This window comes from Hyaena hyaena, unplaced genomic scaffold, assembly GCF_003009895.1.
Source record: "Hyaena hyaena isolate Hyena2069 unplaced genomic scaffold, ASM300989v1 scaffold_103, whole genome shotgun sequence".
Classification (NCBI taxonomy): domain Eukaryota; kingdom Metazoa; phylum Chordata; class Mammalia; order Carnivora; family Hyaenidae; genus Hyaena; species Hyaena hyaena.
In genome coordinates, this window is record NW_024080735.1 from 3146748 (window position 1) to 3161946 (window position 15199).

At 62.8% G+C, this 15199-nt stretch overlaps 1 protein-coding gene across 1 annotated transcript in view; it reads left to right on the forward strand.

The window, feature by feature from the left end:
- Positions 1-15199, forward strand: part of COQ8A (coenzyme Q8A) — a 40630-nt gene that overhangs the window by 17110 nt on the left and 8321 nt on the right. The window contains exons 2-4 of the mRNA XM_039235865.1: positions 3954-4139; positions 6274-6678; positions 6875-6941. Of these exons, the coding sequence (XP_039091796.1) occupies positions 3963-4139; positions 6274-6678; positions 6875-6941 (649 nt within the window). The 5' untranslated portion in view covers positions 3954-3962. The remainder of the gene's footprint in view (positions 1-3953; positions 4140-6273; positions 6679-6874; positions 6942-15199) is intronic.

Consider the following 15199-nt stretch of genomic DNA (forward strand, 5'->3'; position numbering starts at 1 on the left):
CGGTGCTAGTCTCTGGTGGGCACCCCGAGGGGAGTGCCGCCCCCCCCCCCACTGCATCCGTTTGCCCCCAGGCACTTTGGCCACCCCCTCCTCGGGGGAGAGTGCCTTCGAGGGCCCCTGTACCCCTTCTGGGCAGGACGCAACGGGTGGGCTCGGCTCCAGTACCTGCAGGCGGAGTAGTGGTGCAGGTGAGGTTTTACTGGTGTGTTAAACACGTTCCGGGGCTTTGGCTTTTATTGAGTTACGACCGAGATGAGGACGCCTTCCGGTGTAGCTCTCTCTTGTTCATTCCGGGAGGGTGGGGGAGGGTTTGCAGCACTTTCCGGGTCGCTGACTTCTGAGTCACGTTGGGAATCTGGTGCCTGAGACCCATGAGACCCACTTTTTGAAAACCGTTTGGTGAGAAGAGTTCTGGAAAGATGGTGCCTCCTGGAAGTTCCCCCTCCTGCTGCTCCCCGAGGGTGGGCGCTCCTTCGCAGAACTTAGGTGGTATGGGTGAGGGTGTGGACAGTTCACTTTGTGCGGAGCCAGCAGAGCAGTGGGTGGGGGAGTGTGGGTGGGGGGGTGTGGTGCAGCCCTGGCACGTTAGGTAAATCTATCTGTCAGAGCAGCCGCGGGCCTGGGCTGCGGTTTTGAAATCTGCATCCACAGTAAATCTGCTCACACTTGACTGTGGACTTGGGAAAAACAGGCTCTGCCCTGGGGATCGGGAAGCTGGTGTCTCTGTGCCAGTGTTCCCCTCCCCCCCCCTTGGGGCCTGCCCGGCACAGTGGCCGACCCGGCCACCTCCTCCCTGCCCTGGGGCCCGCTGGCAGGGGGAGATGCACCAACGGACACTGCTGTGGGGCCGAGGGCTGCCGGTCACACAGGGAGAAGCACAACTAATTAATTCCTTTGTAACATGTCCCGTTCTCAGATGACTTGTTCGCCTTTTTGAAGGTAGTCTATGTGGGACTAAAGACGTTAGGAAAATACTGGAAGAGAGCACGTTACTCCTACCTCCCAAATGGGGGAATATAAACATTTTTGGTCAATTTATGTAACATTGTTTCCTCAGGAATTTTTTTAAAAAGCATCCTGGTGTAGTCGGTGTAGTTCCGGCCTGTGGGGGGGGGGGGGGGGGGCGGCCAGTGAGGACTGGGCTCTGGAGCCCCAGGCCTGGGTCTGCAGCCCGCAAGGCTGGACGTGGGCTTCCAGTTCGAGCCTCTGTCGGTGCGGTGGGCCGGCCGGCCAGCCAGCGTGGGGCAGTTGCCACTTCTCAGCTCTGCTCCAGAGAGGCTTTCATCCGTTCGTGCTTTGAACTTGGATGAGACATTCAGGCAGAAGTACTTTTCAGCCTGGGGATGAAGTCTGAATTAAATAGGGCTTAGGAGGGTCATTGGACAGGGTGGGGTTCTGGAATTATCGGAGATGTGTCCGTGGGAGGCTCTGCTTTGGTTATCTGGTTTGGGCTGAGAGGTGAGCAAGAGGAAGGCCTGTGTGCGGGCCCTTGGGGCAGGGGTGGGTTCCCCGGGGACACCCGCAAGGGTCCTTCTGAACAGATGTGGCTCGGGCCTGGCCTCCATCCACCCTGTATGTCCCTGATCTCTCCTTCGGAAACCTCTCCTCTCACTGGGCCTCCCCCCGATGGGGGTGGTGAGTCAGGTGTGGCCGTGTGCGTCGGGCTGGGGCCGGGGGCTGGCAGTTTGAGAGCCAGCGCGGGCCGTGTGAGCTTTGATTCTGTGCTCTCTCCCCACGTCTGGACATTTGGTGTGGGCAGCTTGCCCTTGTTTATTCCTGTAAAGTGCAGGATCCCAGGTCAGAGCCCGGGGTGTGAAATGGCGACAGGTGTGGGCCCGGCCAGCCCCTCCCCTTCGTCTCTTTCAAGGGTGTGGTCACCTTCCAGAAACCTCCTTGGCTTGGATGACGGTGTAGGCGGCCCATTTGTGCCTGAGCAGGGCCCCGTCCCTGTGCCAGTGCCTGGGAGCCAGTGGGCCGAGTGTTTGGGGAGGCGGCGCGGCGTGGTGGGCACAGAGCAGAGGAGGGCCAGGGTCGGACCCCAGGACCCCAGGGCCACCATTCAGGACACCACACCGGCTTTGGTTGTCTCCTGTGTGAAGGAGGGGCAGCAATGCACGGGTTGCTCCCAGAGAATCGGAAGAGATGAGTGTGGAGAGCGCCCAGCCTGGTGCCCGGCGGCCGCTGTCTGCGATGGTGGGGAGGGTGGGTGGTGGCGGGTCAGCTCAGCAGTCCAGGCCCCCGTGCGTTCATGGGTTCCTCTGGCCGTCACTGTGCTGTTCCTTCCAAATACATGTAGCCGCATCTGCCTGCACTCGGGACAGCGCCCCTGCAGGACTCCCGGGCTGGGCCTTTCCCGTCTGTGTGCCCCGGGCCCGCGTCCAGGGTACATCCGGCCCTTCCCAGCTTCCTCGTGTTTGTTTGCTCAGGGGCCCCCACGGCCTTCCTCTCTGGTTCCCGTCTTCTCTCCAGACTCCTAGTGGGACCCAGCGCCTCCCGGCCTGGCTGGAGTGCTCCCCTGCTGCCCTTTCCCCTTTGGGGCCCTTCTTCGGCCCCAGTATGTTACTGGGACCTTATCCTGTCCCTCAGCACGCGGCCCCTCAGAGGCTTTAAGAGGTACGTGGGTGATTGACAGCACGTGCTCTCCCCCATGAGGCATCGCTGGGGCCGTGACCCTCACCAACATTAAACACATTTTACACTATGACTGGATAAAGAGGGAGAGTAGTGCGGGCTCACACAAGGGGACAGAGTCACACGGGGGTCCTGCCCACAGTGCACTCTGCTTACTGTCCCATCTAGTCCTTCTGCTTAGGACCCTCCAGAGGTGCTGCCCGGGGGCCTGGACTGCAGGGGTGAGGAGTCTAGCCTTGGGGGGTGGGATTGGGCTCTGCTTGTCCCCGGGGGCCTGGACTGCAGGGGTGAGGAGTCTAGCCTGAGGGCAGGGGGCTCTGCTTATTCCTGGGGGCCTGGACTGCAGGGGTGAAGAGTCTAGCCTGAGGGCAGGGGGCTCTGCTTATTCCTGGGGGCCTGGACTGCAGGGGTGAAGAGTCTAGCCTGAGGGGGGGGTGCTCTGCTTATTCCTGGGGGCCTGGACTGCAGGGGTGAAGAGTCTAGCCTGAGGGGGGGTGCTCTGCTTGTCCCCGGGGGCCTGGACTGCAGGGGTGAGGAGTCTAGCCTGAGGGCAGGGGGCTCTGCTTATTCCCCGGGGCCTGGACTGCAGGGGTGAAGAGTCTAGCCTGAGGGGGGGGTGCTCTACTTGTCCCTGGGGGCCTGGACTGCAGGGGTGAGGAGTCTAACCTGAGGAGGGGGGCCCTGCTTGTCTCTGGGGGCCTGGACTACAGGAGTAAGGAGTCTAGCCTGGGGGTGTGGGGGGGGCTCTGCTTGTCCCTGGGGGCCTGGGCTGCAGGGGTGAGGAGTCTAGCCTGGGGGTGGGAGGTGAGGCTCTGTTTGTCCCGGGGCAGCTGGGCAGGGACCCGCAGGCCCCTAGGGCTTGGGGTTGGACACCCTCGGCCGGACGGGAAGATGCTTTGCCGGCAGACGCTGCCTCTCCGGCCTGGTTTGGGTCCGGAGGAACGAGCACTGGACTGAATCTGTGTGTCCGGCTTCAAGTCCCACTTCTGCCACTTGGTGGCCCGGAGATGTCGGGCAAATCACTTGGGTCCTCCATGCCTCCTGCATCTCACATAGTGGCTGGGGGTCCCCAGCCCCATCTCCACAGAGCCTTTTCCTCTGCCCAGGGCCGGAGCGGTGCGGGGAAGGGGGTCGCCCGGAGCCGACCTTGAGCCCCGGCGCTCCCGCTCTCTTTCCTCTCCAGCAGCCCGGATAGGGGGTGGGGGTTCACATGGAAGAGCCCACCCTGCTGTAGCCCCTGCCCAGAGTGTGGTGTGGAGTTGCTCCGTGGGCGTGTGACCCGGGGCAGCATGGGGCACCTCTGACCGGCCACCCTCTTCCAGCCCCGGGGCATGGCTGCCGTGTTGGGGGACGCCGTCATGCTGCTCAGAGGCCTTGCGAAGCTGGCGCGGGCGGCCGCAGAGACGCACCTGCAGCACTGGGGCCTCGGCGGGGAGCTCCTGGTGGCCGCGAGGACGCTGCAGTCCACGGCCGCCGAGCAGATGGGCCTGGTCCTGGGCAGGGCGCAGGTGAGGAGGCGGGGCCGGTGGGCCCGGGGTGGGGGCCATGGCTGGGAGCTCTCAGGGAGATGGGGGGGGGTGACCCAGGATGCGGCCAGGTGGCCGGCTCTGGTGACCTGCTGCCCTTCCAGGCATGGCCAGGTCCCTTCGTGACTCCTGTCCCTGTGTGGCTGCAGCTCAGAAAGCTTCACGGAGTGGGGAGGGCCCCCCAGGATGGTGGCCCGCACACTCTAGACAGACCCTGATTTACCTGTCAGTCGGCTCGGGCCCTTCCCACAGGGGCACCATGCCCCCTGCCCCCCGCCTTCTCCCTTCCCCCTCACCCCTTCCCTGGGCCTGCATTCAGTTCCTGGGCCCCCTGAATGTGCTGGGCAGAGGCCTTTTTAATTTCGGAATTTAGAAAAGTCACTAAAAAGTAATGTGTTCTTTTTTTTTTTTTTTTTTTTATATTTTCATTTCTAGGAGAGAGAGAGAGAGAGAAAGACAGCGTGAGCAGGGGAGGGTCAGAGAGAGAGGGAGATACAGACTCTGAAATAGGCTCCAGGCTCTGAGCTGGCAGTCAGCACAGAGCCCGACGTGGGGCTTGAACCCACGAACTGCAAGATCATGACCTAAGCGAAAGTCGGACACTTAACCGACTAAGCCACCCAGGCACCCCAAAAGTAATGTGTTCTTACGGGAGGCAGTTTATGAGATCCAGTGCCTTCTCCCAGTTTATCCGACTTCTGTTACTGCCTTTTCATTGGATCGGTTTTGGTGAAGAAGTAGGGGAGGACACAGTGTCCAGCTGTCACCTGGCTCTTCCCACCGCGCCAGCCGGGCCGTGGCTGGCCAGCTTCCATCCTCCGTGTGTGGGGGCTCCACCCCCTCCCTCATGCAGCTGTCACAGCCCCCGTCCCGCCTCCTCCCCATCCTACTGGCCTGTGTGCCCAGCCCAGAGCCCTCTCCTGTGCACCCACACAGGCAAGACTGAGCGTGGGACAGGTGACTGTCCCTGGGGTGTGCTGCTGCAGAGCGCTGTCCCCCGGCTGCCACCTTGCAAGACACCTGGACGTTCCTGGCAGCCTGAGCGGCTGGTGGCCTGCGTCCCCTTGTCCTGGGGGGGCAGGGGGGTGCTGGAGGGCCGGGTGATCTGGAAATGCCCCACCCCTGTGAGCCTGCCCCGCCCCCTCCCTCCCGGGCTTGCCCAGCACTGCGAAGTGCCGCCAGAGGGGCCAGCGATCCCTCTTCCACCACAGGCCAGCTGCCGGGACTTTACCAGATCAGTTCAGTTCTCCCAGCCTCAGTTTCCCGTTTGTGAAATGAGAGTGAGGGCCGGTGTCTTTCCTTCCCTCCTCAGACCCCTCGATATCCCGCAGGCTGAGATGGGAGGCCGTGCAGCAGCTTTGCAGCACCTGTGGGTGCCTTGCGTGCCCCGCACCCCCCCCCCCCCGCATAGCCTCAGGGCGTCCCACCACACCGGCCCCCAGGAGCCCTTTCTGTTCCCTGGCCTGTCTGTGGACCACACAGCTTTGTGACTGTGCACAGCCTAACTTTCAGATGAGCAGCTAGCAGGGAGGGGTCAGGAGGGCCCCCCAGGTCACTCAGGGTTCAGACGTAGGAGGGACCTGGGCCCCAGCGTAGTCTCTGTGACCATTGCAGAGAAAATGTGGTGTCTCCCTCATGGCCTGCCCTGGACCCCCACCTCCTGGGGACAGCGGCCAGCGCTGGCTGTGACAGGCCCTCGCTGAGAGCCTCTTCAGGCCGGCCAGTGGCAGCTGCGGCTGCGGCGAGGTGCTGGCCCGGAGCGGCCGGGTGGTCGCAGACCAGTGCGGTCCTTGCCAGTCTCGGGTTGGTCTTTTACCTCTCAGAGCCCGCCCCACCGCTGGCCCGGCCGGCTCCCCAGGGCCCTGGGAGCCCTTTAGCCCTGATTTACAGGCGAGGGCCCGGCAGGTGCTCGCTGGCTGTGTGGCCCCGGGGACCGTGGCCGGAGCCTGTGTCTCCGGGCTTGCGGGCCGGGAAGGCTCGCCCCTGCAGAACTTGCTGAGGCTGCTCCCTCTCGGGTTGTGCCATCTGGTACAGAGGGGACGTGGTGGGGCGTCGCGGGGGGCGGGGTGCTTGGGCTGGCCTCGGGCTCCTCTCACTCGGCTTTTGTTCCCTGCAGGGTCAGGAGCGGCCCGAAGAGCCGTATGCCGAGGGCTTTGATGACCCAGAAGTGGAGTTCTCCGGTCCTCAGACCGCTGGGCCCCCCCTGGATTTCTCTGCGGCCTCCTCCCCTGACCGGTCACCGCCTCCACCCTGGGACCACGCTGGCAGGGAGGGCCCGGCTCCTGCCTATGCCGCCGGCGGACCCTTTAGGGAAGCTGGGCTCCGGGGCCAGGCTGCGTTCCCTCTGGGCATGGTGGCCGGGAGGCTCTTCGGGGACCCCAGAGACCCGCTCTCTGCCCTGGGCCTTCAGCGAAGGTTCTTCCACCAGGACCAGTCCCCCATGGGGGGCCTCACGGCTGAGGACATTGAGAAGGCCCGGCAGGCCAAGGCCCGCCCCGAGAGCAAGCCCCACAAGCAGACGGTGCGTCCTGGAGGGGCCTCGGACGGGGCGGGCCCTCTGGGGACGCATGTGGGGTTCCAGGGAGCACGGAGGCCTCCTCTTGGTGGAGCCGCTGACTTTAGGGGTGGAGGGGGACCTGGGGGGCAGCGCGAATCCCTGAGGGGGGTCCCGTCCCCGTTCGCCAATTCCGTGAGGTCTCTCCCCTTCCTCCCTCTAGCTCAGCGAGCGGGCTCGGGAGCGGAAGGTGCCGGTTACACGAATCGGGCGGCTGGCCAACTTTGGAGGTAAGGTGGCCGTGCACCCCTGGGCCACCTCACCTTCCCTGGCGCCCTGGTGGAGTGGGGCTGGGGCCGCGCGGGGAGAGGGGCGGTGTGGGCCCCAGGGGCCTGGGGAGGCGTGGGCTCCCATGTTAGCTGTTCCACAAGGAGGCATGTGTGCGGTGCACCTGCACGCGGGGGGATCGTTTCGGCGAAGGGCCACGTGCTTGCATCTACTTCCTGACACCGTGCTGGCACGTCCGTGTGCGGTCACGGCCGGTATTTGTGTCCTGACCAGGACAAGGGCTCGCTCCGGTGTGTGTGGGCTGTGACCCGCTGGGGCTGGCTTTTGAGCTCCTGTAACCGTCACGTGCCCTCCTCTCTCTGCTGCCCCTTGTCGTGGGGCCGCCCTCCCAGTCCTCACCCGGGGCTGGCCCCGCGCCCCCAGCCAGCCTGGCTCTCAGAGTGGGACCCGTGTGCGGGCTCTTGCGCCGACTGACGGCTGCTCGTCTTCCGAATCGCAGAGCCCGCCACGTTCCCCGGGTGGGACTTCCTCCGCCCTGGGCTTCCCTTCCATCGTTGCGCTCTGGAAAGTTGGCGTCTGCTCCTTAGCCGCTCGAGGACCCCGCACAGGGTGTTGTCCGATTTCCAGGCCTGAGCTGTTGCTTTGCTTCCGTATGCGGGTTTGCATCCAACCCATTCTTCACAGAGCTTGTGACTTCCTGGGGGGTGCTGCCAGGGTGATTTCGGGGTCCCTGCTGGGGGCCTCTGGTGGCCCTTACTCCACAGGAGACCTGGCACGGCCCCTGCGTTGTAAGAGGCTGCTCGCTGGGGTGAGGGGGGAGTGTTTGTTATTACTCAAGTACAGAATGGAGCCCCTCCTCTCCCCCCCCCCCCCGAGTTTGAGGCCCGATCTGTACCTTCTTACTCTGTAGTCTTCCCGCCGCTCCAGATGGGGCTCCCCACCGAGGCTTCATTTGACTGACGGGTTTTACAGACATGTGATCCTCTCATGGGTGTCTTTGCAGGGGAGGGTAGTAGAGGGTCTGTTTGGGAAAGGTGGTCAGAGTGAAGGTCGTGGGGGTAAATTCGAAGGGGATGGAAGGCTATGGATTCCTGGTGAAAGAGGCGAAAGCAGGCCCTCCTGGGTGGGGGTCGAGGAAGGCGTGTGGGACAGAGAGGCCGGGTGCGGGACTCCCCTTGGGTGGGGGGCGGGTGGCCAGAGGCAGCCTGGGTTGGGGTTTTGGAAGGTGCTCTGTGCCACCAGAAGCCACGGGCCTGGAGCCGACTCGGGTGTCTGGGCCTGGAGGCGGCCCCGGCGGTGATTTGGGGTTGGCCGGTGTTGTGGTCCAGACTCTGCAGCTCCCGTTTCGGGCTGGGAGGGGTGGGGTGACAGAGTGGGGCCGGGCCTGGGAGGAGCGTGCTCCTCTGGCTCCACAGGTGAGTGCCGGGCCCCCTCCCTCCCCCAGACTTGTTCACGCCGTGAGTTTTGACCCTTCAGTGAGTGTGACATGAATTTGGTGGGTTGGGCCCAGCACTTGAAAAATGAGTAGAATGGACTTGAATAGAAGACCGTCAGAAATAATGGCAGAGGTTCTTAGAACCATATGCATCGCAAAAGGCGATTTTTGTCCAGAGGTGCAAGCATCCTGCTCACACGTGTTCTTCACTGTGTCGTGAGGGGTGTGGCTTCCTGCTGGGACACTGTCTGCACGGATGGAAGTAACGCTCCTCTGTCTCTGCAAAGCACTTCTAACCTCTCTTCCCTCACGGGGTGGGGTGTGGACCGACAGGTGCGGGAGTGCTTCATGAGGGGACACGGAGGAGAGGGGTTTGTCTAGACCGGAAGGTTGGGCGTTCAGCTAGCGGGGGTGGGGGAAGGGCCGTGCTGGCCGTCCGGCTGCAGAGGTGGGGGCGGGCGTCCCGGGTGCAGGCGGCTCCGGCGAGTGTGGCTGAGAGGCGGGCCCTGGGTCCTGGCGGAGACGTGATGGGAAAGATGGGCTCAGACACTGATGTGGGGTCGGAACTGGGTTAGGTCCGTGTGATATCTGGGTCACAGTTCTGGCCCTGCTTCCTTGTGGCCTTGGTTTTCCCTTCTGTAAAATCAGGGTCTTATTTTTTTATTTTAGTACCAGTAAATTTTAATTTATTCATTGTATTTTCCCAGGATAAAGAGAGGAGGGAAGAGGGTCAGCATGGACTGGGTACAGCGAAATCAGACGGTGATGGGGTCACTGAAGGCCCAGGTGGCTTTGTCTCCTGAGTTCAGAAACGAGGGGAGGAGATCAGGGAAAGAACAGATAGTACACGCTCCCCTCCGCTCCCCTCCCCTGCCCTCCCCCCACAAAGTCCGTCTTTCACACTTTGGTTTCTAGCAGTGACGTGGAGCTGACTCGTCTGTCCTGTTGGACTGTCCTGTGGCCTCTGTGACATGAGTGTCCTGCGCCTGCATAACCGTTCCTGAGTGACCTGGGTGTACACTCAGCTTCCTTTCTTGGTCTCCTGACCCCACTTTCTATGTGGAAACCCCCCCCCCCCATTGCTGTCCTCCTCTCTCCCCTAAGATTAGAGATTGAAGTAGGTTTGATCCATCCAAATACAAGTGTATCAGCCTGAATCTCACTGAGGAACGGTCTTGACACAAGAGACTGGGGACAAGGAATGTTCTTCGGGACTTAAGTGTGGATGTGGGGGGCTTGTTTTTCGGAGGGGGTAGAAGAGGGCATGGGCTAGGAGTCAAGGTTTTGGGAGAGGAAATCTGGCCCAAAATAGTAAGTAGGGGAAGGGGAACGAGAGAAAGGGTGGTTTAAGACGGAGGGGTCACCAAGCTGTGTTCCAGATTCTTTTCCTGCTGCGGAACATTGGTCAGGGACACTGGCTATTTTTATCTGTACGAGTTTGTAAACAATTAAACCCCAAGAGAAGAAGACAAACACATTATATTTATACAAAGCGGGCCACCTAGCGGTCACCTGGCCAGCTACTCGTGAAGTCCTCAAAGGTGAGCACTAGCAGGGCAGCGGTGGGGGAGACGGGACCCAGGGTCAGACCCTCCCCTCCCGTCCCCCGTGCGTTGTGTTGCACGTGCCCTCTTTGGCCACAGTGCGCTGGGTTTGTGGTCATCTCACGGCTCATAAATGAAACTTCCTCTTCCCCTTTAGCTACCATGGGCCTGGGCAGCGCACTGCTCTGGGCACCACAGGGAGCTGGGGCCGTGGTCTCTTTGGAAGCCAAGGAGAAAAGCCCAGCATTTATAAAGATTAGGAAATTTAGCCTTCCCTTCACGTACCCATCCCTGGGCAACTTGAGATGGGCATGGAGGCATTATTCTCAAACCCTAGCCTTACCAGTTTGTGTTTTAAAAAATGCTTATTTTTGAGAGGGTGTGAGCAGGGGAGGGGCAGAGAGAGGGGACAGAGGGTCTGAGGCAGGCTCCTTGCTGACAGCACAGAGCCTGATGCGGGGTTCGAACTCACAAACTGCGAGATCATGACCTGAGCTGAAGTCAGAGGCTCAACCAACTGAGCCACCCAGGTGCCCCAACAGCTCAGTTTTTTAAACACACACACACACGCATGCTGTGCATGGCAGGCCCAGCCCAATGCATCGAAGGGCGGGTCTGCCGTGTGGAGCGAGCCCCCGGCCCAGGGTCAGGAGTCGGGAACAGGAGCCCTTACCACCCATGGGCACACTCTGGCTTCGGCCGGCACAGCCTCTCTGTCCTGGTCCAACCTTTTCCTGTTCAGACCTGTTTTCCAGTCTTCCGGTAGAAGGAGGTGAAGTCGTGGGGCCGCGGAGCTAAATCCTAGTTGCCCCCGGAGCAGGGAAGGTGCTGGGGCTCCTAGAAGATACTGGGGCAGAAGCGCCAGCTCTGGTTGGCAAAACAGGCAGCTCACAGGCTACGCCCTTGAAGCGGTGGTTCTCCCTGGTGATGAAGCAGAGCATTCCTGCCGCGCAGCCCTGGAGCTGGAGCTGTCACCGACCGCCCCTGACACTGCTCGCGGGTCTGAGAACAGAACGCAGCACGGGCAGGAGGGCGTCGGACCCAAGTACGCAAGGCTATGACAGCACAACGTTGATACTACGAAAAATAGTTAAAATGTGCAAGATGCATCACTGGCACACAGCTGGCGTCCTGGGGGACGTGGGGCCCGCGGTGCTGTCATCCATGGGGGCAAATAGACCAAGTTCTGTCAGGTCTGAGGAGATGGGAGTCAGCTGGGGAGCTGCCCCCGGGCCTGCGGTCACAGCCCATCGCTGGGGCCAGTTCCCCTGCACCCTGTTCTCGGGGACTGGACCAGAGGTGGAGAGGCCCCGCCTGGTGCCTGAGATTCCCTCCCACGGAGCGCGCGGTCCTGCCTGAGTCTGGTCTCATGCCTGATGCTTCCACTCCGGCCTGGGAAAACTTAGTGTCCCTCCTTTGAAGGGGACCATTCCCTGTCCCAGCGGCTTTCACGCGCTGGAGATCTAGGGGCGGAGATGCGCAGAGCGGGCAAGCAATTTTCCCTAGGACCCTCTTGGGCAGTGGACAGAATGTGGCTGGAGTGCGTTTGCCTTCCCTTCCCTCCCCCGCCATGCCGAGAGGGAGGAGGGGGTGCGGTCGTGGTCCCCCACCTATCCTGCTCCCCCTTTCTCCACTCCGCCCAATGCCAGCTCCCCAGAACATGAGGGTCACGGAAGGATCGCCCCCACCCCTGTGGCTCGGTCCTGGGAGCAGGGCAGGGCTGTGGGTCTCTTCTTCCTCCCCCGGAAAGGAAGCTGGCTGTCCCTGGGAGACAGGCCCGCGGGGGCCTCCGGGGACACGGGGCCACCCTGTGGCTGATGCCCCGGCAGGAGCCTCATTCCACGGCGCAGGAGTCTGGGCCTCCGCGGCTGTACCCCTTCTGCGTGGTCTTGCCCCTGGGGCCGCTCGCTGCAGTGCGGGACACGCCGCAGGGAGCCGGTGACCGGGACGAGCTCCAGGCCCTCAGTGGACTCCTCCAAGGTCAATGGCACCGCCATCTCCCACTCCTTAGGGCTCCGGGTGCCCCTCCGAGCGCAGCCCGCCCTGCTGCACGGACACGGTGAGGGTTGGGGGTGAAGGGTGGTTGAAGGAGGGAGGTTGAGGGGCGGGGCTGCGGACCAGAAGCAGAACCCCAGGCGCACGTGGACCGACTTAGAGCCGTGTCCCCCCGCCCGCCCTGCAGCAGCCTTGGCTCGGCTCTCACAGGGAGGCCCTGGTGGTCGGCTGGGCCCCGGACCGTGGGGTGGCTGCCGGCCGCAGAGGAGTGCGGGGCCCCGCAAGGTAGGGGTGACTTGGGATGACTTGGGCGGGGATGTTTCGATCTGCGGGTTATTGCCTCATCAGTGTTGAGGATTTGAGTCATTTCTTCAAGCACCGCCTCTGCCCTGTTCCCGCCCTGGCTCCCCTTCCTGGGGGGCCGTCACGCGTGTTAGGTGTAAGTCTCCTGCGTCCCGCGTGGCTGCTCTTCTCTGTTCTGTCCTTCCAGCTGTCCCTTTTCTGGTTTGTGCCTCAGCCGTCCCCACTGCGGCTGTGCGGTGAGCGGGATGGAAGGTTGTAGAAAGAGACGCCAGCGTTTGGGGCAGGTGCTGGGGAAGGCCCATCTCAGCCGTGTGTTGGTGCCGCGGCCTTTCCAGGGCTCCCAGGCGCCACCAGGCAGACGCGGAGGGCACTGAGGCCACAGGAGCGCAGGGAGGAGACAACACGAAGCAGCAGGAAGAAATGAGGGTGATGTGCGGAGGCGATTGTGAAGTAGGGTCTAGAAAACAGATGTGAGAACAAGACCGCAGGGCAGGAGCCAGGCGGAGGAGCGGACCCCGGGGAAGCCTTCCATTTTCAGGAGGTGAAAGGTTAAGTGACCCTGACTCCCAGAAAAATACTTGTTTCACCGAATAGTTCCTGAGAGCCCATCGGGTTGGTGAAGACAGAAGGTAATGGGGCACAGTCGTTCTAGCAGGTGACTTTCCATCTCGGGACGTGGTTCGAGCCCCACTCGGGCTGCAGAGGCAGAAAAAAGGCTGGACGTCAGGAAAGGGGTCAGGGGATCCGTGGGGCCGTATGTCCATTCGTCCCTCCTCATTCGCTCACACGACGCCCCCCTCGTGCCCTGGGAGTCGCAGGGCTCTCTTGACGTTAGAGCACTGAGCACCGCGTTAGTAAGGAAACCACGTGTTAAGGAGCAGGGGGGAGGCCCCAAGTGTGTCCTGTCGGGTGGAGGAGAGGGTCGCCTGGGCGGAGGCGTAACGTGCCGGCTACTGTGGTTCTGACGCACGCGGAGACGTGGCCCCGGCGCTCCGGGCGGCTCTCGTGTCCCCTTCCCCTGGGGAACACACACTCGGGGGACGGGCATATCTGGTGGTTTTTTGATTCTGCCAAGCACTCTCATTTTGAACACAGCAGCCACTCCCACACACTGTTTTCACTTTACTTATCCTCTTTTAAAGGGCACTTTAATAATGCAAGAGTACAAAGGACAAGCTCCCAGGAAGGGTGGGAGGCAGAGTGACAAGTTTGGTGACAGACAGCCCCCCCCCCCGCCCCCCACGGCCTGGCTGGGAGCCCTGCAGAACCGTCTACAGTGGTGATGCCACGGCCTGCGGTGGGGGTAGGGGGCGGGAACGGGGCTCAGGACGATGGGGTGGGGGCTTTGGGCCTCTGCGGCAGCCCTGTGTGCCCGGCGCCCTGGCACGATGCCCCAGGTCACGTGTCATAAGTCGAGGCCCCCCCCTTCTCAACCTCTGCCGACTGGGCACTGGATGGTCACTGGGGTCGTGGAGTCTGGTCCTGGGGCCGACGGGCTGCGTGCAAGGCTGACTGTGCTTGTGGGGGGTGGGGCACGTGGCGATGCCAGCTTGGCCCCCCCCGAGTTCTGGGGGCTCATTCCTGCTTGTCTTCTGGAAGCCGGTGCCCTTTGGGTGCCTACTTGGGGTGGGGGGGTTGTGGGCGCGGGGCTACTGCCCTGGGAGGCGCATTAGCAGGGGCGCCTGTGTCTGTTTGCACTTCAGAGTGCTGTGAGGACGGTGGGGGCACTCACTGTAACCTGCAGTTCAGGTGACAAGCGGGGCTGTGGCAGCCGGGTCCCCGGGGCCGCGTGCTTATTCGTGACGTTGCAGGCACCCGAGTGGAGGAGGCCCCTTGCGCACATGGCAGTGTGAGCCCGGGCCCGGTGACCAGCGCTCGTGTCCCGTGGCCGGGCCGGTGCAGGGCATGGGGGCCAGCTCCCGATGGCCTAGGCCCCCTGCCCCCAGGGCCTCTGCGCTCCTTCCTGCTGCCCCCGGGGCTCGGGATCCCCTCGGAGCCCCTGCATCTTCCGCGCGTAGCTCTGTCTTCCAGGATCGGAGGATCGTTAGATGGGTTACAGACGCAAGGGCTCAGAGCGGCCTGGCACGCAGCCTGCTGCCTGGACACCTCTGCCCGTGGCCCCTGCGCATGAACCCAACGAGCCGGGCTCTGTCAACACACCCGGGGCTGCTGGCCAGGGAGGCCAGACCTGGAACCTTTACTTCCTCTTCCTGCTCGGGGTGCCTTCATCAGGCCGTTGGTTGGAAGGTGTTTGTTTTTCCTTTTCTTACCCTCTGATGCCTGTGTGGGCAGCAGTCCAGTGGCCATGATGACCTCTGGAGGGACCTGGTGGGGACAGGCCCGGGCTGGGGGCCTGGATGCCGGCCCCGCGCTCTCCCATCTGCCCAGCACGTGGGGGCAGAACCTCTGTTCATGAGAGAACTGCCAGCAGTGGTGTCGGAAGGGCCTGGCGCCTGGCCGCGAGCAGCTCTGCCATCACCCTGTGGGCCGGCGCCCAGGGGGACTGAGGTCGGGGTGGGGGGACACGTGGAGTGAGCTGGCTCAGCGGGGCTCGGGGTGTCCGAGGCGGGGGGGCCAGCCTACCAGGGTTGGCTTCCAGGTACCACCGGTTCTGGCGGAAGGAGGGGCCTGGCCTGCCTTGTGCTTCCCAGTGACGAGGCTCCGGGCGTCGTCTGAGCCCAGGTTGGGGTGCAGGGGGGCCGGTTTATTCTTGGTTCACTGGGGCAGGAGCCCCTGAGGCCAAGGTCAGGGCCGCGGCAGCACCTCTGGCCGGCGCTGGGCGAGCCTAGGGCCGTCTTGGTGGACCATGCTGTGGCCGTGCCCGGCGGAGCGGTGGCCCCGAAGAATTTGACAGGGCGTCTGAGGGGCAGAGGGGATGCCTCTGCGAGCATCGGCCAGGCTGGTTAGCCTTCGGAGACGTCTGCCTCTTTTCAGTGGGCTCGGCTTTGGACCTGATCTTGGCAGAGAAAAATCTAGATACAGT